This window comes from Genypterus blacodes, unplaced genomic scaffold (genome assembly GCF_046128005.1).
Source record: "Genypterus blacodes isolate CSIRO-AG114 ecotype Tasmania unplaced genomic scaffold, CSIRO-AGI_Gbla_v1 ptg000291l_1, whole genome shotgun sequence".
NCBI lineage: Eukaryota > Metazoa > Chordata > Actinopteri > Ophidiiformes > Ophidiidae > Genypterus > Genypterus blacodes.
In genome coordinates, this window is record NW_027467082.1 from 488930 (window position 1) to 512978 (window position 24049).

The window sequence follows — 24049 nt, forward strand, 5'->3', positions numbered from 1 at the left end:
ATCCTCTACTGTTGTTGGACAAACCTTTGCTCAGCTGTTGAAACGCTTTCAGGCTCTTAAGCTTGCTGACTCTATCCCTAAAACTAATTAAAATGGGTGAGGGTCCCGACCCCCATGTCTCTGCCATTCCAACTGCACCCCCCACCCCCATTTTTGTCTCTTCTGTCTTTCTTTTGCTTTTCGTGCCCAGTTACATTTTTTCATACCATTACATTTTTTATACCGACATTCATTATTTGATGTGGCATTCATCATTCAGTGTGGCATTCTTCAGTCGATGCAGCTTTCTTGACGAATCAACAATGGCGTGATTGCCAATTACGTATAAAGCCTGCAGACTGATATACAGAAGTATATCAGTAGTAGTATATACAGTTGCACCTTCAAATTCAATCACAAAACATTTCACACACTTTGCTTCCCCAAACTAACACATTTCTAGTGTCAGACTCAGCCCCAAGTTTCCGACCTTACCTGTAGGTGAGGCACGGGTGTCGTTGTGGTTGTACCACTTCTGACTGACAGGTGCACACAAAGAATGCCACACTGAAGGAAGAAGGCCACATTGAATATTGAATGTTGGCAGGCATCCGATGATAAATGCCCAAATCAAGTAAAAAAATCAGGATATCTAGTATTAAAATTTCCATCTTAAAATTAAACATATTTGGTTTGTTTGTCAAATGTATTATTTGACCTAGACTATATTATTTGATGGTTAGATTATGATACTTGGTGTGAATGTTTTTTTTAGTTGAAGCAAGCATTTTACATGACATTGCGAGGGATAGAGGTCTATAGGAGCCACAGGCGGTGGGGTCTTTGTCTTTTTTGGGGAGGAGAGCTACTGAAGCTTGACCCAAGGTGGGCGGAAGGGTGCCTTTCTCTAGAGATTCATTAAACATTGTAGGGGTGCAGGTTTAGTACTGAATTTCCTGAAAAAATCTATGGGAAATCCATCGGGGCCTGGGGCTTTGTTGGATTGCATGGCTCTGATTGCGGAGTGTAATTCTTCAAGAGAAATTGAAGAATCCAGTGCTATCGCAATGTCGGAAATTGATGTTTGGGAAATTGAGGTTGGCAAAGAACTGATTCATCTCTGTGATGTCTGAAGGAAATTCGGACTTGTAAAGGGAGGAGTAGAATGATTTACATGTGGTGTTTATTTCCACGGGGTCAGTAGTGGGGGTGTTCGTTTCAGTACAGATCCTGGGTGTCAGACGGGAGGTGGATTGTCTTTTTAACTGATGTGCCAATAGACGACTGGGTTTATTGCCATGTTCGTAGTAAGTGGCACGGGTTTGTAGTAGTAGGCGCTCGGTATCCTTGGTGGATATAAGATCAAATTCGGTCTGAAGGTTAAGGCGTTTCTTGAAAGCTTCTGGGGAGGGATCCGATGCGCACTCTTGGTCGAGGGAGGTGATGGTAGCAGAGAGTTTTTTAACCTTGCTGTTGTGTTTTTTACTGGAGTGAGAAGAGTAGGAAATAATTTGACCTCTAAGTCTTTCAGCGACTCCCAGAGCAATGAGTATGAAGTAGAGTCGTTTTCACTAAACAAAAGAAAGTCATCAATGGAATCGGAGAATGTTATCTGCCAGCAGTAATGAGTTAAACCTCCACAGGGGAGGGGAGGATTTGTATGTAGACAGTTGGATATGTAATAATCCAGGGGGCATGGTCAGATATTAGGATGCTTAGGTAATCAAAGGAAGCGACACAGGATTTGAGAGAGTTGTCTTTAAGAAAATAATCTATCCTAGAGTATGAATTGTGCACCTGGGAGAAGAATGAGAACTTTTTGACCGTGAATGAATTTGTTTTTTCATCATCAGTGCTCCCCACATGACTTTGAGGACTTCAATCAGATTGTTCCTGGACAATCATGTTCATGGGTGTCTTCCTTAAGTCTCCCAGAACTTGATTGTCTGATCTGTACTGGATTCAGCTGTTAATGGCACACAGTTCAACAAATCTGAGCATTGTGTCCATTTCCCAGTTCAGGCCTAACATCTGATCGTAGCTAATCATATGCAATCATTTCACTCATATGCAATCATTGCACTCGTCCTATGTTACTGTTGCAAACGTTTTCTGATGACCATTTCTGTAGCTGCCTTCCTTTTTCATAGAGATTACTGTCCCCGTGGCCGCCTTTAGAAACACCATATCTGCCAATTTGAAGAGAGTGAGTTGATTTGGTCACAAATCCCAACAAGTGAGATATTACTGAAATACCCTGGATGTCCTCTCCACAGGTTTCAATATTGTAGCCAATTTCGGTTTTTGAAATGAAGATGATTGATTCATGTCCCCTACAGAGGACATCCACATGCATTCCTTTAGAAGTCAAACTAGGAGGATTCATTCCACTCCCATGATCCAGCAAATACTCGTACATGTGTACAATTTCAAAATAGTACTATAAAGACTAACACATACTCTGTTATTATTATTATTTTTTTTCCATTGTTGTATTTTCAAACACATTTGCATGGAAAGCTTATAATAGCTTACTACTTGTATGGTAGTTCACCGATGGTCTGGAAGGATTTCCTAAATATACTAAAAGCCATTTTCTGAAAATGCAAGAATTATACATATCTCAACTCCATAGTCATTCACTCCTCTTTCTGTCATTGGTATGTTTGGTGGTATGAACATGCTGCAGGAAATAGAGTTGGCAGGAATGTTTGAAAAAGAGGAAGTTTTCACCAACTGTTAGCAAACACACTTAATTTTATGTAACCCAGACCACAGGAAATGAACATCCCATGGGATACGGTTAATAAAGAGGGGCTTTGTCAGTGAAAAACGTTTGTCTTTATTGATTTAAATTATGTTTTGGTATTTGTATTACACACAGATAACTTGACATCACTGTGACAACTACTTTGACTACTGGGGGAAAGGAACACAAGTCACCGTAACTTCTGGTAAGTAATATTAGAATCAATGTAAAGTCAAGATATATTGTTTTTCAATTTTAATTGTCATTATGTTGATGTATATCGCAGCCTTCCTTTAAATAGGATGAATACAGAAAACTACAAATGTAGATCAGGGAAAGTGTTAGGCGTATAATGTATTGAATCATTTCATTCGGTGATTCAAATTGGACTATGTTTTTGCGCTAAAGCGCTATTAAATCTGTCACTGTGATTACTACTTTGACTACTGGGGAAAAGGGACAACGGTGACTGTTACAACAGGTAAAAGCTTTGTTTTATTTTCATTCTCAAAATGCGCCGTTTAATGTTTAATATTCGAAACAGTGGCTGAATTCAACAGCTTTTAGGAGCATGTTTTTGTACGCTGATTGTGTCAGAATATTATACTGTGACTATGGTTTTGACTACTGGGGAAAAGGCACAATGGTGACTGTCACATCAGGTAAGCCCTTCATTTTAGTGTGTCCAAATGTTTGAATTGAAATGTATTTTTTTACCAATTGTGATGCTTTGAGTGTCATGATAACCCGGCAAAATAGTTTGTTGGTTGAAATGATTTCATTTCATCCAGATAACCAAACAGGTAAGCCAACGCAAGATAAAAGCAATACAACGCCCTGTGTGGGTTTGTGGATGCAGGTTTTTTAATGCAGTAATACATAATTTGTGAGACTGTTAATAATGTAATCACATTATTAAAATGTTATTGTGATTTTTAGAAAATGACATTACCTTTAGTGTACAAATGTGCTACATGATGGGAGGATAGTTTTTGTGAACAGTGTAGATTACATTTCACAACTGTGATAACTGGGGTTTTGACTATTGGGGGAAAGGCACGACAGTAACAGTATCATCAGGTAAGAGTTTGATTAATATTTATACATTAGAGTCTACAGCGGCACATGTTTCACACTGGGCATCGCCATGTTTAGAGTTTTATTTCTCAGTATTACTCATTGTGTCGAAAACTGCTGTGTGAAATGTATTTCATGGCTTTTTTTATTCAAGTTGTCTATCTAATGACGAAATACCATGTTAGTGTAAAGACAGAGTTTTTATACTGACTATTCAGCAAAAGTGACCTTACATATTAACTGGTAGTAGTAGATTTGGCACTGTGGTACTACGGTGCTTTTGATTACTGGGGCAAAGGTACAACAGTAACTGTGACATCAGGTAAGAATCGATTTGTCCTTGTAAATAATTGCTGTATTATTGCAAAGTTTCTTATATATACAGTTTATTCGGTAACATTCAGGGGGATAAAATGATATGGGTGACATTAATGCTGCCATGATCATCGACTATCAATGACATTAATATCATTCTCATATTTGAGGGAAATGCTGAATTTGTTTTTTTGTCTAACTTACTCTGAATGAAATATGATTAATTATCAGGAAGGTCATGAAGAATAGGGCAACACAAAGTTTAAATGTGACTGTTGGTTTTCTGCGATCTTTGAATTAAAATTGATGTTGAGGTTAATTTTTGCTTCATTATCTTAATGCCACATGCTTGCTTGTCTTCTCTCAGGCACACCAAGAGCACCGACTGTGTTTCCACTGATGCCATGTCGTTCTGGGTCTGAGCCCACGGTCACTCTCGGCTGCTTTGCCACCGGATTCTCACCGTCCGCACTGACCTTCCAATGGACCCAAAATGACAACAACCTGCCTGACTTTGTTCAATATCCTTCGGTGCAGAAAAACAACTTTTTCACCGGAGTGTCTAAGATCACTGTGAATCGTGCAGAATGGACCGCGACCGCGAACGTTTTTAAATGTTCTGCGACACTGCCAGGAGGAGATACTACTGATGCCCAGATACCACGACCACCCGGTAAGACTCGTTGCTAAAACTATCAACATAACTAATAGGAATAATAATTTGTCATTTAACTGATATATACTATATCCATTTGCACCTTTATATCTTTACGTAAAGCTAATCTCTATATCTTGGTTTATATTTATTTGTACTAAATTGATTAATCCTAGTTTATTGGGGCGGAATTCAAAAGTGACTGTTTGTTATTGTGCATTCCAAGTCCTATCAGTCACACTGTACTGTACTGTTCTATTTATTTTTACAATTTCAACCTAACATCGTTTGATTGGTAAAACGGGAATAACTAAATCCATTAGCAATAAGGATCATTTGTCTGGAAAACTTTGATTCCAGATATGTAAGCAAAATTAACTAGTTGTGCTGCTTTTGCTGATCCAACAATAATTCTATTTTGTTTGTAAACTAATGTAAATGGATCCATGGATAGTTGTAATAGTTATAATTGTGTGCCAGACAGGAAGGTGGAAGGAAAAGGCTGAAGTTTGTTCATGCTCATTGACTTTCTCACACTCATATATGTTCTTTTCACCTATTTTAGCGGTTTGTTAATGTTCCGCTTTTTTCCCTCCATCTGCATAATCCCTGTTCTTTCCCCTCGCTGACTGCTTTCACTTGATCTGTCGATGATAATTCACTGTTAAAGCCTGTAAGGTTCAATCTGTTGCCTCTACAATCAATGTATATGCAGAAGCAAGCATGAAGGGCTCAGTCGTTTTAGTTTGTTTTCCCTTTGGACACCTCTGCAGACTTTAGCAAATGGCTTTCATGTTCGCATCAAGTGTGTGCATTTGTACATGCAAGTTCCCTGGAAAATTATAACCTAATAATACAACATTGTAGGGTATAGTTCACGTTGCTTCTTCATATATATTATTCCCTGCTTCTGCATACATATATTTGTGTATATGTTTGTTTTTCAGTGCCGTTTTTTAAGGCGCCAACTCTTGAAGTGTTGGCCTCCTCTGATGAGGAGACTGGAAGGACCTTCTCCTGCTTTGCCAAAGAGTTTTCACCTAAAGAATATGACATCAAATGGCTGAGAGATGGAACGGAAATCCAGAAAGACAATAATGAGATCAAAACACCTGCTGGTGAAACAAAGTATGACAATGGAAACAAAGTGTACAGTGCAGCAAGTTTTCTTCTGACCAATGAGACTGACGGCGTGTTTACATGCAAGTTTAACGGGAAAGATGCAGAAGGTACTCAAACTTGGAATGCAACTTGGAGCAAGAAAGAGAAGTGTGGAAGTGGTGAGTAGACCTGTTTTTCTTTTTTTTGGTTAATGTAAGTTAATTGCAACCCAATGAAACATCACTGATCCTTCACTCGACAGATCCCCCCACTGATGATTTGGTGAAAGTAGAGATCATCCCCCCTTCACTTGCTACATTGTTTCTAAACAAAACAGCAAACGTGGTGTGCAAAGTCACACTGAAGTCAAATCCAGACGATTTGAACGAGATTATCTGGGAGGATGAGAACGGGAAAAAGCTTAAAACAATGAAAAAAAATGGAAAGAAATCACTCAGCCTCTCTCTTGAAATCCCTTATGAAACTTGGGCCGATGGATTGAAGAGAATCTGTTATGTACACCATTCACAGTTGCTGACACCAATTGAGACAGTTTATCAAAAGCAGAGAGGTAAGAAATTGTCATTATCAATGTAGTTTGAAGCAGAAATGTCTGGGAAGGTTTGCAGCATAAAGGCCTAATTGTTCTTTCCTGATTGCAGGAGGAAAGTTTCAGCGTCCGTCAGTGTTTCTGCTGCCTCCAGTAGAACAACGTAAAAGCAATATGGTGACCCTGACTTGCTATGTGAAAGACTTCTACCCACAGCAGATTGCGGTGTCTTGGCTTATTGATGATAAGCCTGCAGAGGCGGGCACATTCTCCACCACAATCCCTGTAGAAAATAATGACTCCTATTCTGTCTATGGCCAGTTAACCCTCAGCCGTGAGGACTGGGTAGATAATGATGTGGTATATAACTGTGTAGTTTACCACGAATCCATTTTGGACTCAACTGGCGTCATTATGAGGTCCATGGCTGAGAGATCACGTGAGAATGTCAACCTGGTCAACCTCAACATGAACGTCCCTCAAACGTGCTAGGCCCAGTAGATGTTGTGGTGTCTTGCTGTGTCTACTGCTGTTTGTTGTTTAATGTTTGTTGCTTGTGTGATATGATGTGCTGTTTGTGTTTTAAATGCAAATTCAAAATCAAAATAAAAAAAAATCACTTTGTAACTCTGTTGTAACTGTTGATGTACGTCTCGTGCAGTCTATGTGTTTAAGTGCAGCTGTGCTCATCTATATTAGCCTCAAGCCAAGGTATTCCAATCAAACATATGCTTCAGGGTGTAGTGAAAATAGCAGGGCATAAACTTTCTCACATTTAATCCACCCAACTACTTTTAAGATTAACATTCAATCCAACTAAATATAGCCGTGCACCATCAATGTTTGTGCCTCGTCTTTGTCTGCTTGTGTTCCTCTACTGGGTCCAAGTCGTGCATCCCTGTGGGGTCTTTCAGAAACAAATCAGGATGATTGTAACTGCTACGGTGTCCAAAATAGGTCTTGACTATTAGATTTGATACAAAAGTGTCAAGTCACAATAACTTGGCATGAAATTAGGTCTCCAATCTTTTGCAAGCCAGTATTTATCCTAATGATGCGAAACGAGAGCTCAAGGAGATTCGGCAATAAGTCAATTTTACAACAACTGGGTAGAAGTCTTGTATTTAGCAAGTCAGGGTCACCATATCACTCTTACTTTGTTCTGCTGGAGGCAGCAGAAAAAGCTGAACCTAGAATTATGTTTTTTAAGGGGTTGGGATCTCAGTTCGGTTCTCATCCTCCCTCTTGTCCAAAACTCCTTCTATTGACTTAAGTGTGACTTTAATTTCAGAACAAGCATGCAGTACTTTTATATTCATTACTGCCAAGAAGCCATGAACTATGTGGCATAATGCATTCTGACCCCTGTAGAGACAAACGCCACAGCCCAAAAAGCTTTGTGATTATTTTCAAAACACACCCAGAACTTGTTGTGAATGGCCACTTACATAAAAGCAATAACTGAGGCTCTCTGACTTAATACTAAATAGATCCAGATTACCTGATTGTGACTGACAGCCAATTAAGCAAAGACCTGACAGCATATGAAGACAGCATGGAGATCACAGGCCTCATCTTCATCCTCCTCTTCCTCATCACTCTTTTGTACAGCATTGGAACCACTGCTTTCAAGGTATGATTTTATTTTTTAATGACTTAAAATCAAGTTGGCAAAATACATATCGCATAGTGCTGACAATAATGACAAATATGCTGTACACATAGTTGTGCATAGTTGTGAACAGTTATTATATTATCATAATGTAATTTAGTGTTACATTATATTATCAAAAGCATTATTTTTTCTGAAATTTTACTGATCATATGTTTAGCATATATCTATACATTTTTCAGTGTTTTGAGTTGTTCATGCAACAATGTATTGATTTATTTCAACCTTGAGATGTATAATCAGGTCAAACCAGATGGATCCCACATGAGGGTTTCCCTCCATTTCATGATGCAGCTATGATCTGTATACAGTATATGATGTGCATTAAGCTCAAATAGAATTAGAATGTATGTGTTTTTGTTTATATTGTTTGTGCACTAAGACTTTTTTGTTTTGTTTTTCTTTTCAGGTCAAATGAAAAGAAATTAACTTTCTGTTTAAAAACATTTCCACATTGACGTCCTCTTATACTTTGTTATTGTTCTCACTGTCTTGTTCAGGTTTACTTAGATTAGCATTACTACCTAAATAAACATTTAACTAAAGATAGCATTTAAAAATGTGTTTCCATTTCTAAAAATATGATGTCCATTACACTTTTCATGTTCTTGCTTTAGCCATTTTATCTTTGAGTTTGAATGATCAATTATAACATGTTTGTTACTCACTTTCCCCTTTAAAACCTTTAATTATGTATCATATTTTTTTACTTCATAATTATGTTTTATCATACGTCTCTGAGCTGGTCAGCATCTGGAAATCAACAGACCATGTTCAATTCAATATGCAAATACTCTGTTGGTTCTCAACTCTATTATTAATAGCCATGAGAACTGAAACCTGTAGCAAAGTCACGAGTTATCATGTAAAAAGGATTTGAATGATAACATATGTAAACAGTTGTGAGATATTCAAATGTACAGTATATTTCTCTTACTGGCATAACCACACCTCACACCTGCTGTATGTGATGCACCGTTGCTCAGTGTCATGTTTCACTTCTGTTTTTCGGAGACTTTTTGTGATCTGGGTGTTACCCAATGCTTCTGCTTGCTGCACGCACTGATCACTCTGCTCTGTCATTCTGCAACATCTGTGCAACAGACTTCCAGCTACATTTCCACCTGAAACTGTAAAAGTACAAGTCTGCCATCTAGTCTAAATAAAAGAATAAGGCACCTAGATTTGAGACTGTATAGTTGTTCCTTGATCAATCACTTAAGGTATGTACATCTACATTTCTGATTGAATGATGTACATTTCTAAAATGTCCTGAGAGAGCTTGGACAATAAACTAATTGTTAAAAAATAACCTGTGTTCTTACCTCAGTGCTACGGGTTGTCTCTCCAAACATCACACTCTACCCTGTGTGGGAAGGTGAATTTGGGGCCTCAACAGTCAAACTCATCTGCACGCTAAGTGACTTCTTTCCAGGAGAACTCAGTGTGAAATGGGAAGTGGACAAAAGTACTCTAAACATTGTGCCAATCCAAAGAAGGCTGCAGAGTGTGCAGGAGGTGGGGAAAACCTTCAGTGTAACCAGTCAGATTGAGCCGGACATGAAGAAGTGGACAGAAGGCTCAGCGTATACATGCAAGTCCAACCATGGCAACAGGGAATCCGATGCATCAATGAGCATTTGTACAGGTAAGTGAATGTATCACAGTAAAAGCGTGAAATGCCTCCATCAGAGTGAGTAACGTTTTTGACCAGAACTATTTTATGTGACAGTTCACGGAAACTCCCCTCCAACCATTCATGTGGAGCTCCCCAGCTTCAAGACAGTAATGCTGGCAGGGTCTGAGGTGACAGCAACATGCTTGGTCAACACTGTCTTTGATGCCACAGTGACCTGGAAGATGGATGTAGCGTCTACACCCAGCAACGTGGGCCAGGCCAGAAACACATCTCATATCATCAGCAAACTGACAGTTCCCTTACAAAAGTGGAAAACCCTCAAGCATGTATCTTGCAGAGCTGAACACAGCTGCTTCCAAACCAAAGAGGAGTCTGTGAATATTACAGGTAAGAGGACTGTGCAGCACTCAAATCAGCCGTGGCGTTCCAATGAAATATATGAAAAAACATAATGTTTTGGTTCTCACCCAGGTCCTTCACTTTCAACTCCATCTGTGGCCATCAGGAGATTGTTGCCAGATGTACAGAAGAGAGACAGGTTTGTGCTGGCGTGTGACATCACACAGCTCTCCTCCAGCGACCTTTATGTCACGTTTCAGGCCAACGGGGTTGACATCTCTGAAAAACTGTTTGTTGAACTCCCGGAAGCCCCAGGCCACCATTCAGTCACAAGACACTTCCCTGTCCCTGAGCTTTACTGGAATGATGGGAAAACTTTCACATGCAAAGTGAATCAAGGCTTCTCCAACAGCTGGAAGTCCAACTCCATTGGGGGTATATTTGGTGAGCACAGCTACTGTTCTTCCATTAAACGGTTGATTTGCAGATGCAAGTTCCCTCTTTATTCCTTATAATTGGACCATTTGATTGATATATGTTTTTCAATATATTTAGAGGACCCATCAATGGAGCTCTCTCTGGTCCCAAGTGAAGAAACACAACCACAGACACTCCTATGCTCTGCATGGGGCTTCAACCCTCAAATTAAATGGAATTCTGGGTCTCCACAAACACCTGCATCAACCAGTGACATCAGCATGGGTGCAAATGGACGTGTGGGAATAAGAAGTCAACTTCCTGTCCCTCAAACAGAGTGGAAAACAGGGAAGGTCTTCACATGTGAGGTTTCTGACCGGTCAGGGATCAAAAAGGAAACAAAGAACATCAGCGTCTGTTCAGGTAAAGTGAAAACATAACACAATAACAGTCTCAACCCACTGCCAAATAGAAGCAATGGCTCTTATCAAAAGCTTGTAATTGAAAAGTCTTAAGTGGGTCATGGTCTTATTCTATGAAAAATATTTTGTTAGTAAAATTGCAATCTACTCAAGATTATGTCTTGCATCCTGCTATAAATAATTCTTCTTCTGTGGTTCCAGTAACAACTCATTCAGAGACTTCTCCCTCCATTCATGTGGAGCTCCCCAGCTTCAAGACAGTAATGCTTGCAGGGTCTGAGGTGAAGGCAACATGCTTGGTCAACACTGTCTTTGATGCCACAGTGACCTGGAAGATGGATGGACGGTCTACACCCAAGAAAGTGAGCCAGGCCAGAAACACATCTCATATCATCAGCAATCTGACAGTTCCCTTAAAAAAGTGGAAAACCCTCAAGCATGTATCTTGCAGCGCTAAACACAGCTGCTTCCAAACCAAAGAGGAGCCTGTGAATATTACAGGTAAGAGGACTGTGCAGCACTCAAATCAGCTGTGGTGTTCCAATGAAATATATGAAAAAACATAATGTTTTGGTTCTCACCCAGGTCCTTCACTTTCAACTCCATCTGTGGCCATCAGAAGATTGTTGCCAGATGTACAGAAGAGAGACAGGTTTGTGCTGGAGTGTGACATCACACAGCTCTCCTCCAGCGACCTTTATGTCACGTTTCAGGCCAACGGGGTTGACATCTCTGAAAAACTGTTTGTTGAACTCCCGGAAGCCCCAGGCCACCATTCAGTCACAAGACACTTCCCTGTCCCTGAGCTTTACTGGAATGATGGGAAAACTTTCACATGCAAAGTGAATCAAGGCTTCTCCAACAGCTGGAAGTCCAACTCCATTTGGGGTATATTTGGTGAGCACAGCTACTGTTCTTCCATTAAACGGTTGATTTGCAGATGCAAGTTCCCTCTTTATTCCTTATAATTGGACCATTTGATTGATATATGTTTTTCAATATATTTAGAGGACCCATCAATGGAGCTCTCTCTTGTCCCCAGTGAAGAAACACAACCACAGACACTCCTATGCTCTGCATGGGGCTTCAACCCTCAAATTAAATGGAATTCTGGGTCTCCACAAACACCTGCATCAACCAGTGACATCAGCATGGGTGCAAATGGACGTGTGGGAATAAGAAGTCAACTTCCTGTCCCTCAAACAGAGTGGAAAACAGGGAAGGTCTTCACATGTGAGGTTTCTGACCGGTCAGGGATCAAAAAAGAAACAAAGAACATCAGCGTCTGTTCAGGTAAAGTGAAACTTAACACAATAACAGTCTCAACCCACTGCCAAATGGAAGCAGGTAAAATAAAGTAGTACGAAAGAAACATTCAACCGCCATAACAATAAACTTCAGGTGGAGTCAAACATTGGTATTTTATCCACTACAAAAGTGCCATAAAAAGTTTACCATCACATTCTGTTTTTCAGTTACACCACCATCATCCCATATAGTTGGTGTGTATGTTCAGGGACCGACCCTTCAAGAGCTCCAGAACAGTGGACAGATGAATATCTCTTGTCTTTTGGTTGGTCCGAGTCTCTCCGATTTCTTGATCACCTGGAAAATAGGGGGGAAAGAATCTCAACTGAATGTCCTTACAATGTCACCCGTCAGTTACAGCAATGGAACAGAGACTTTGTTGAGCTTCCTCAATGTATCAACAAGGGCCTGGAATTCATACAAAGAAGTGTCTTGTGAAGGAAAGCACAAATGTTCCAATAAGGTCTACGAGGACCGTGTAAGCAGAAGCACAGGTAGGATCCCAAAAACTATGCATAAGAATGTTATTGCTAATTCTGACCCAGCAAAATGTAAACCCTATTAATATTGTGCATTCTTTTTTTCTAAAGCCCTACATCCACCAATGCTGAAGATAATTCAGCCGACAATGTCTGAGTTGACAACATCAAACATGCTCACAGTGGTTTGTATGGTTACGGGATTTTTCCCATCCAATGTCATAGTGTACTGGGAGAGAGAGGGAGACAAGCTACCCTTATCTCACTACACCAACAGCCCTACGTGGAAATACACAGGGAGCAGCACTTATTCACTGAGCAGTCGACTCAACGCATCCAGGACAGAGGAGCAGGAATCGTATTCTTGTGTTGTTGAACATGAATCATCTGAAATTCCTCTCAAAAGAACAATAACAGATATTTTTGGTGAGTAAAGAGTCAATAGCTGTAGTAACGTGAAGCTCCCCAGCATCAATTCATACCAATGTGTGTATTCCCAGCTGCAGTAACCCCGTCGCAACCTTCTGCAACCTTGTTCCATGGCGCTGGTGAGCTGATGTGCCTGGTGTTTGGCTTCAGCCCCGCAAACATCAACATTACCTGGTTTCTGGATGACACCACAGAGCTGTTGGACTATAACACCAGTGAACCCCACCAAGGGCCAAAGGGAAAGTTCAGCATCCAAAGCCGGCTTCGTCTGGACCCAGGCATTTGGGCATCTGGGGTGGTCTACAACTGCATCGTGACACACACTACTGTCACCATAGCCCTGAATATATCTAAACCAGGTGCCAGTTGCTCCATAAATTGAAATGGTTTACTCCCATGCAACTATCTAGCTTGTACTGTAGCAAAGTCAATGTTGATCATACTTAACAGACATCTCTCAACATGATTCTTTTACAGTGATCCCAGAGACAAGTGCTGTCTTTGATTACAACGTGCATGCTGATGTCAACCGGGACTTGGAGGAGGAGAATGTGTACATGTATATGGTTTTCACAGTCCTCTTCCTTTTCCTTGTGTCCATCATCTATAATGTCTTAGTCACGCTCATCAAGGTGAGATTGACAGTTCAATTTGAATATAAAACCGTCCAGCAGATCCCGTCTGATTTTCTGATTTTTTCATTTCAGACCAAATGATGAGGAGCACAGAGGGATGATGATCACTATTTCCTGGCCCTGATATGGATTTTTATTTTTTAGGGCACATGGTTTAACAAAAGAATCCTGGCATTTTTGTCACACTTCACATATTGAGTTGTGTTTAGTTTTTTCATGTTATTTTGTGTGTGTTTTTTTTTCATCATAACGGGAGAAAGTTTTGGAGAAAAATAGAACATTTCTGCCTTCTTGAATACAGTGATTAAATGCATTATGACACAAAACTCCATGTCTGTTGTTTTAAAGTTACTTATGCAAATCATTGTGTGCAGTGGCACAGTACCAACATTTTCTGTGTTACTCAAACTGTCCAGAAGAGTGAGCTATAGCTCTACATGAAGCAGTAGTGATTTGACATTTCCCAGATGAAATGCTCGTCATGAGCTGCAGCTTGCCAGTGCTGTTAGGTCTTAAGAGGACTTTTACATGTCAAGATTAAGGTACATCCCCATGACATGAGAGATATCTGTGTGCTCCATTTTCAATAGTTTACATATATGCACACTCACTGTGAGTAAGAGCTGTGTAGCTTGCGGCTTTGAAGGAATTCACATCTAGGAGGGATGACACTTAGCTCATCCAGGCTAACCATTGGCTGCCTCTGGAGTCATCTGGCACAGTGCGTGGCCTTTATTGGCAGAGGACCCTGTGGCAGCCGGCCCAAGTCTGTGACGCTGGTGGTGGGATGGAGTCACTGAATGAATGCTGAAATAATGCTCACATGTGGCTACAAGTCCTATTACCAAGAGGGGAAAAGACAGACAAAAACACAAAGTGAACACTATGCTATATTTGGATACATACACACACATGCCCAGTGTATATACATGTACTGTTAAACACATTTGACTGTATATCTACAGTGTATCAAATATTGAATATAGTATTTTTAATGTCTCACATAAAGAAATGAAAGCCTCAACTCTAAATCTGAGCCTTCAAGGGTTATGACTTCTTTGTTCCATATGTGTATGGACAGAATACAGAGTATGCTTCAGACATACAAATCAGAGTCATTTATTCATCAGGTTACATATATAAAAAACACTTAAATAGTAAAGAAAAACGAGATTGATGTGACAGGAGTCTTATAGGAGGAGGTTATAGGCTGTGATGCTGTGATAGAGCTGCAGAGCCACCTGTTGGTCATCAGCACAAAACACACCACACACACACACATCTATTCATGAATCTATGCATTAGACTGTTTCTATACATATATATCTATATATCTATATCTATATATAGATCTATATATAGATATAGATATATAGATCTATATATATATATCTATCTATCATGGATGTGAAATATGTTGGAGATACTGTGTTTCTATCATAACTTTAAGAAATTGCCCATGCATAGGAAATGGGAGATGGAGTGCTATCCTCCAGTTGTGATTCTTTTCCATCATTTTCCCAAGGAAAGATGACCGCCCTGTCCCATCACGTCTGCTTTAGCACATTTCTATTCAACAATTACCTTAAACATAGAATAATGTGCTATGTGGATGGCGGAAATATGGTTGTTGGATTTCACATTGTGAGGTTTTCCTGTGAACCTGATCCCATCCATGAAGTGTGTGATGAGCTGATGTGTTGCTCATTAGGTGGTCAAATAGCACCATCTAGTCGACTTTCAGTAAAAGTGTGGTTTGGTTTTGTCCCACCGGTTTGACTGTTGTGAAATCCTGCCGATGTGTGTTTACACTTGGACTGACAAATACAATGTACAATATGTCTCCCGTTGATGGGTGAATGTAGTAAATGAAGCGTTCCACAAATAAATGAAGGGGGACAGAAGGTTTATGTTTAAAATGTATTTGTTAAACTAAAATGTACTTGTGAAATTGAAAATCTATTTCCATCAAAGGGGTGTGACTCAAATAATTTGGGTGAAGTCATCGCTAACTCCTCTATAGGACTCATGCAGCCTTAAAGGCCCAGAGAACCAACGCTTAAAGATCTAGGAGAAGATTACATAACATATCAGTTATTTGGGATTTCAGCCTACATAGAAGAGCAGAAAACTTGCAGAACGGTGTAGTAAAAACCACAGTACTCACCCCAGAATTTAAACCTGGAACTTAATGATAGCATGATAAGTAATGATAGCACAATTTGTCAATGCTAGAGACGAGCCTACTTGCTCTCAAGTTTCCAACGGCTTGGATGAAAATAATGACATTTCAGTACACCACACAAGTGTTGCAATTTCAGTGCTCGTTAAAAGTCAAGTGCAATTGTAAATCTAGTTCATCCTTGTTGGTGTCACCAGAGCACTATTAGCCAATACATTTCCAGGTGAATGAAGACAGACGCTAGCAAACTTGGACTGTTTTTTGGAAGGCATATATGTTAGCTGCTCGTGTGGTTTACCGGAAGCGGCAACACATTCAACACTTCGTTAAGGCTTAGGATAATAGCATATCACAAATAGAGTGGTGAACGTCATTTTGAAGTCCCAACATCCTAAACTTTTGATAACAGCGTTCATGAGAAGCAGGATATATGCAATGAAAAAGGTTTGAAGCATGTGCTGTACATTTCCAGCTGTACATGAACATAAAAGGTAAACACACAGCCAAGAAAGTAACAACCACAGCTAGTTATATACCACAGCTAGTTATATAGAACAGCAGAGCGTAAGCATCATGTAAGAGCTTCAACATTCAGCAAGAAGCATCTCAAGTCCGAAAAACCACCTCTAAATAAGACAATAACACATCAGCAGCTAAGGCAAAGTTTGGTTCCTAGCTGTTGACGCCATCTTGTTGTCGAAAGACAGCGACACACATTTCCCAGTAATTAAAAAATAATAATAATCTGGTTTAAACCATGACGGATTGAGTCCGGGTGGGACATTTCTGCCAGAAAAACAAGTAAGAACTTCTGAGTCGGAAGTTCTAAAATAAATCACAGCACAGCATGACAATGTCGATGAACATACCCGACACATAAAGAGCAAGTCATCATATTTAATTATAATTTAAAGTGCATCCTAGCAAGTACATCGACTATCCATGCAACTAAATGAAAAACAAAACATCAATACAGTTATTATGGTTATGCGATTGTGGAAGCCTTATTATGAAAACATGTAGAAAAGACATAAAAAACACAACTGGACACATAACACAAATACACAAGCGCACACAAAGTCAAAATGAAAGCACCAGCTGTATTTGCAGTTGGTTTGTTTCCTGTTACGTGGGCTTTCATGATATGTTTCCATAAAACAGCAACTAAAACACCAAAGTGACTTCCGATTGAAGAAAAACAGAAGTCAACTTGCTCCGTCTCTGTCAGCCATTTTTACCTTTGCACCGAAGTGAAATGCAGGCAATCAATACAACCAACATGTCTGGGAGTAGAACCCACCGTGCCCATGATCGTTTTCACCTCTAGGTGGGGATACAGACCAACACGAATCCACACGTTTTGACGAAGAGCTGTACAGTGACTTTTATACAGTTAATTAAGAGCATGAACATTTTCAGAAACCTTTGCTGTGATGTGAACAAACATGAATGTGATAGTTCAAAGGAAAAACGATAATGATCATTAATTGCACATTGACCCTGAATCATAATTTGTCAGTAATCTGAAGTCAAGGTTCCTGAATGTATCGGGGACCAGTAGATAATTGTAGTATAACTGAAGATCTGAGACAAGAATGTGAAACCGTATAAAAAAAATTATTATCAGTTTTAACTTAGAGGAGGACTCTTAAGGGAATTACACCAGTGTTCAAATAGTTTGTTGAAGGCAGGAGTGTTACTGCAATGTTCAGACAAAGAATGATGTCATTTCTGGGCCTGAACCAGTCTGGCACAAAAATAGAGTATAGGATATTATCATCAACCCACATACAGCAGGACTCCAGTGCAGTACTCATACAGAGTGCAATTTTAAGCAAATATTTGAAAAGTAAACAAAATTCCTTCAGGAAATAGGGAAATATTAAATGATAACTTCTGAAACAAATTGTCTGCTTTTATAGGTCTCACTCTGTTCAACACCGACTGAAGATTGAACATGTTTTTCTTTACAGGTGTGAGGTGTGAACAGCTGACACAGCCAGCCTCTGTGAGTGTGCAGCCAGGTCAACAGCTGACCATCAGATGTCAGGTCTCTTATTCTCTTGGCTATTGGACAGCTTGGATCAGACAGCCTGCAGGGAAAGGACTGGAGTGGATTGGAATGAAAAATACTGGTGGCACTCTCTTCAAAGATTCACTTAAAAAACAAGTTCAGTATCTCCTTGGAAACGTCCACAAAGACAGTGACTCTGATCGGACAGAATATGCAGCCTGAAGACTCTGCTGTGTATTACTGTGCCAGAGACTCACAATGATACAAACCATCAGTGGACCTGCACAAAAACCCCTCAGTGTCTGCACAGTTGTTCATGAAGCCACCAGAGGGGGCGCCACCACACCACTGTTTTTCTTGACTTTTCTCTCTCTAACTCATAATGTGAGCAGTTACAACAGAGAGGAATGAAGCACAATACAGATTCTGCTGAAACATTATTTCAAATGACACTCAGTGAATCTGAAATCTCCAAAAAGTCTCTTTAGCAACATTTGACTCATCACATTTAATAACGATGAAGAGCATACACATGAATTTGTTCACTGAATCAGAACTGTTTTATCATCTTTATGTGATGTGGAAAAATAAATATAACAGAAACAAAGAGGAGGAGCAAGAACCTGGAAGCTGCACTTGTGTAAAAGTATAGAGTCATCATTTATTTATCATTCCAAAATGACGTTGTTACAAGTGAAATACATCAATGAGGAAAAATGTTTGAGTAAAATGAACTCAGCTGTTGATGTTAATTCTACTCAAGTACCAAAAGTATTTTTTGGATATTAACTGTACTCCAGTATTGAAAGTAAAATAATCTCTTTCTCCTCACGGTGACATGCAGAACTTCTGATGCAGACATGAACTAAATCTGTATATCCATAATATTATGTAATCTCTGTCACTTTTTGACTTTTTTTATTAAAAATATTTCTGGCAATTATAATTCATTCATAATTTTTTGAAATTTGTATATATATATATATATATATATATATATATATATATATATATTTTTTAACAAATATTGCAGTTCTATTTACATTTTTTCACCACAGGGACGTGAATATTCCATCATCAAAGCTTTGAAGGTAATGGACTGAAAGTATGTATTTTAATTTGGTTATGGAGTGAAGCAAACACAAATATTTCTGAAAATATAAATACACCACAAAAGTAAAGATTCTCTCAAGAACAACAAACAAAAACATCAACAATGATAAATCGAACATCTCTCAGTAATTTTCCAATAATCTGAAATGAAGGAGCCTTCAAGTTAAAACTAGTTGAGAACTGAATAATAACTGAAGGTCTGAGACAAGAGCATGATCACATATTAATCAATTATGTTGTTTTTCCTTTCTGTGACATACTTGATACACTTCAAATGTAGATAACAAATAAAGAGTGAGGGACATTATCATCTAAACATATACAGCAGGACCTGCAACACATTCAGTTTAAGTTAATGTATGAAAAATAAACTCATTTTCTATAGGAAGTATTGAAAAACTAAAAGATGACTCATACACACAATCCAAGTATTGTCTGCTTGTAATAGGACAGTCTGACCTGGAGCCTCTTTTATAGCCTGTCAGTGTCCTTTTCTATGCAAAGTGAACTTCCTTCCAGTCTGCTATAAACTCTTCCTATCATGCTGTCAGCTGAGGCAGAAGGAGAGAAGCTCCCAGCAGATCACCTTCAATACCAACCATGTTCTCTGTAGCTCTGCTGCTGCTGCTGCTGTCTGCCGGATCCTGTGAGTTTCACTGAGACTCTTTTATAGGTCTCACTCTGTTCAACACCGACTGAAGATTGAACATGTTTTTCTTTACAGGTGTGAGGTGTGAACAGCTGACACAGCCAGCCTCTGTGAGTGTGCAGCCAGGTCAACAGCTGACCATCAGATGTCAGGTCACGTATTCTTTTAGCAGCTATTACACAGCTTGGATCAGACAGCCTGCAGGGAAAGGACTGGAGTGGATTGGAATGAAAAGTACTCATTACACTTTCTTCAAAGATTCACTTAAAAACAAGTTCAGTATCTCCTTGGAAACGTCTACAAACACAGCGACTCTGAACGGACAGAATATGCAGCCTGAAGACTCTGCTGTGTATTACTGTGCCAGAGACTCACAATGATACAAACCATCAGTGGACCTGCACAAAAACCCCTCAGTGTTTGCACAGTTGATGCACAAAGTGACCAGAGGAGGAGCCCATGTATTTTCACACTTTTAACTGATCAGGAAGAAAGATGCACATGGAGGGCAATGTTTTATTATGGAGGCACAACTTTATTTGTTAAAAATAAAACAAATAAAACAGTTTTGTCTGACCTCTCTTTCCTTTCTTTGACTAATGTTTATATCATTTAAACCAACACACCAAAACAGAAAGACAACTCCAAAGCATCTGACGAATGGAAACATATTTGATCAATGGAGTTTGCTAGATTAAATCACTTTTGACGAGGCTGAGAATACAAATCGCAGTACTTGAATAGCAGTAAATGTCACATTGAATCCCCAAACCACAGAGCCATAGTGTAAAATTGGCATCCATCTATTATCAGCAAATGCCAAAACCGGGTTAGGGTGACACTGAATGCACCAAAGTTTGTAACATGAACAGAACACATTTTTACATCTGAGCAAATGTGTTTTTAACAATGAAATAATTCAGAAAGAAGAAAACATTCAAGATTGCTTTTCCTCTATTTACACACACACTATCAGCTGTTGCCCATTTGACAAACAGTGCTTGTCTTTGTGATCTTTAAGTACCTCCAGATCAAGACTGGTAACAATGCAAATATGAGGATTGAGCCACAGTCTCCACCCAGTCTGTCCGTATCACATATATCTCTTCATCTCCAGCAGTGGCAGATTCAGTAAGGTTTCCACCATAGCAGCTGTGGAAAGTGTCTTCCTCTTGGCTCTCATTTCAGGTGAGTGAAGTACTTATTCGCTGTTGGAAAATGGATCGCCTGCTGTCTTCCCATCATCTAAACTCTGCGTGTGTCTCTCAGCTGTTGGTGGCCAGTCCCTCACCTCCTCAGAGGCTGTGGTCAGGAGCGCCGCAGAGTCCGTCACACTGTCCTGTAAGGTGGATGGACTTCCTCTTGCATGGCTGCACTGGATTCGTCAGAAACCAGGAAAAGGACTTGAATGGATCGGACGTATTGACAGCGGAACTGGAACAATATTTGCCCAAAGTCTCCAGGGCCAGTTTACCATCACCAAAGACACTTCCCGAAATGTTGTGTACTTAGAGGTGAAGAGTCTGAAAGCTGAAGACTCTGCACTTTATTATTGTGCTCGTGAGGCACAGTGACACAAGAGCAAGCAACGCTGAACAAAATCATCACAGAGCTTTTCAAAGAGCGATCCTCCCTCCCCTCCCTCCACTGTAATGTCTACTTACCACAGTATAAAGTATTACATCACCATGAATACAGACTGAACATCCATATATAATTCAATTTGCTTAATGAATAACCAAGCACAAAAGATCTACTGAGTGAGCAGTTCAACCATTCACAATGATGACACGCTGTATATTTGATACAAACAACACTCGATAACATTTGTAGAAACATTATAAATGTGAAACATTGACCTCTGCAGTACTGTAGGAAATAAACATCAACTAAATGTCACCTAAAGTCATTCAGAATTCACAATAATATACAGTAGTTGTAAAGTCCTTTCCACGTTTATACAGAGATTGTGTCGTCTCTACTTGAACCTGTAGGGGGCGGCCAAACTCCTTAGATGTACAATCAAGCACTACTCACAGTTCACCAAACACGAGTTAGAGTCCAGACCAACTTCACGCCCTGTGAGGAGGAGTCAATGCAAAACTTGGATGTCTTCCTCCTCTACATATGTGACTGCAGAGAGGCTGACAGAGAACAGTGGACACACACTTTAGCATGATGGACTACAGGACAGGACTGCTGCTTTTAGCTGTCTGCTGGGCAGGTGAAGCTCTACACATCTGGATCTGATGTTTCCAATGATGTCAAGAATGCACTTCAATGTATATAATGATCTTTTATTATCTTGACAGGTGTTGCTGCTCAAACTCTGACACAATCTGAAGCAGTGGTTAAAAACCCTGCAGACTCACACAAACTGACCTGTACAGTCTCTGGGTTCGCACTCAGCAGCTACTGGATGGGCTGGATCAGACACGCTCCTGGAAAAGGACTGGAGTGGGTTGCTACTCATAATGGTGGCACTGCTTACTACTCTCAGTCAGTCAAGGGCCGGTTTATCATCTCCAGAGACAACAGCAGACAGCAGGTGTATCTGCAGATGAACAATCTGAAGACTGAAGACTCTGCTGTTTATTATTGTGCTCGACAGCCACAGTGACTGAAGTTGTGAAGCAGCTGCACAAAATCCTACTGAACTCACACTTTGAGAACACTCACTGTCTCACATCACTGACAGCTCTTTGAATCCTTAAATACTGTACAAAGTTTGATATTTCTCCCTCTTAAGCTCAAAATACTAACCAGAGCTACAGCTGGAATAAGATATAGAATAAAAAATAAAATGAATATCGTATATTTAGAAAAATATTGATAATGAAATGTCCACATGAACAAATAAACAAAAGATGATAGAGTTAATAAATTAAGAATATCTCTCATATTTAGGCAAAGGATTAAGTGAAAATCAACCAGAACCTGATATTGAACAATATAATAACCAACACTAATAACACCACCACTGTAAACACTCACATGTTCTTTTGTTTTGCATGATATTTTGCTCCAGATGCATGGAATCACAGATGCTGGCTGAGATGTGGGAGGAGTTTGCAATAAACAAATTGTGTGAGGGAGACAGCTCCCATCATATTTAAAGGGCTTTCATTGCTTTGAAGACATTCTAAGCACGCTGTAAACATGGCTGACATGAAGCTAACGCTCTTGCTCGCTGCTGTTTGTTTGCACGGGTGTTAAAGGTTGGAGCATAACCGAGTCTGGACCGGTGCTGAAAACACCTGGAGAATCCCACAGACTCACCTGCACAACCTCAGGGTTTAGTTTTAGTAGTTTAGCGTGAAGCTTGATCAGGCAGGCTGCGGGTAAAGGACCAGAGTGGATCGCTTACATAGACACAGCTAGTACTCCCATTTCTTACTCCCAGTCAGTCAAGGGCAGATTCACCATCTCCAGAGACGACTCCAGCCAGAAAGTCTACCTACAGATGAACCATCTGAAGGCCGAGGACACTGCAGTGTATCACTGTGCAAGAGGAACACAGTGGGAAACAGTAACAGAGACAACATACACAAACCACTTCCTCTATTTAGCTGAAGCACTGGAATGTAAGTCAGTTGTTGTCAGTTACTTGACATCAGAGTAGTTTAATCATGACCCACTCTCTTTTTTCTAAACTATTTATATTGAACTATTGATTTGTTTGTGTAATTAGCATATATAATGTAGAAATGAATACAGTAAATTACACAAAACCAAACACTGCCTCATAAACAAATAAATAGATGAACTGATCCAAAACTTCACCATGAAGCTGAGCTGTACTAATATGTTATTATTATGATTATTATGATTATTATTATTATTATAATTATTATTATTATTATTATTGTTATTATTATTACCATCATCATCATCATCATCATCATCATCATCATAATCTTTATTATTATTATTATTATTATTATTATAACCATTATAATCATCATCATCATCATCATCATCATCATCATTATCATCATCATCATCATCATTATTATTATTATTATTATTATTATTATTATAACCATCATAATCATCATCATCATCATCATCATTATCATCATCATCATCATCATCATTATTATTATTATTATTATTATTATTATTATTTTATAATGTTTTACTGGAGACAGAAGTTTAGAGAATAGTTTCATTCCTCCAGATACAAATGTAACATATTTTCCTGTTTAAACCTATGAAGGGTAGATTGAGTTTGTTGTACATTGATGGCCATGAAATGACAAAAAAATCAACCAGTGATCTTTGCTGTTGTGCTGTGTGACAAAGGCTTTGTGTAGAAAAAGATC

The 24049-nt window shown here is 39.3% G+C and overlaps 1 protein-coding gene across 1 annotated transcript; it reads left to right on the forward strand.

Annotated features, from left to right (window-relative positions):
* The first annotated feature begins 3237 nt into the window (after nt 1-3237).
* On the forward strand, nt 3238-24040 carry LOC142988030 (uncharacterized). The gene is made up of 17 exons (XM_076137027.1): nt 3238-3390; nt 4488-4793; nt 9429-9746; nt 9831-10124; nt 10209-10520; nt 10632-10916; nt 11117-11416; nt 11501-11812; nt 11924-12208; nt 12391-12717; nt 12814-13128; nt 13203-13490; nt 13609-13763; nt 20746-20764; nt 20994-21238; nt 23128-23308; nt 24030-24040. Exons 1-17 carry the CDS (start codon nt 3300-3302, stop codon nt 24038-24040), a joined length of 4044 nt encoding a protein of 1347 aa, XP_075993142.1. The 5' UTR covers nt 3238-3299.
* Nucleotides 24041-24049: the final 9 nt, after the last annotated feature.

Excerpts from the sequence above, each read along its gene's own strand:
- LOC142988030 (XM_076137027.1), top strand. The coding sequence starts at position 3,300 with ATGTTTTTGTACGCTGATTGTGTCAGAATATTATACTGTGACTATGGT. Across the intron at positions 3,391-4,487 it reads AATGGTGACTGTCACATCAG|GCACACCAAGAGCACCGACT; the intron begins GTAAGCCCTTCA and ends GTCTTCTCTCAG. Across the intron at positions 11,813-11,923 it reads CTCCATTTGGGGTATATTTG|AGGACCCATCAATGGAGCTC; the intron begins GTGAGCACAGCT and ends CAATATATTTAG.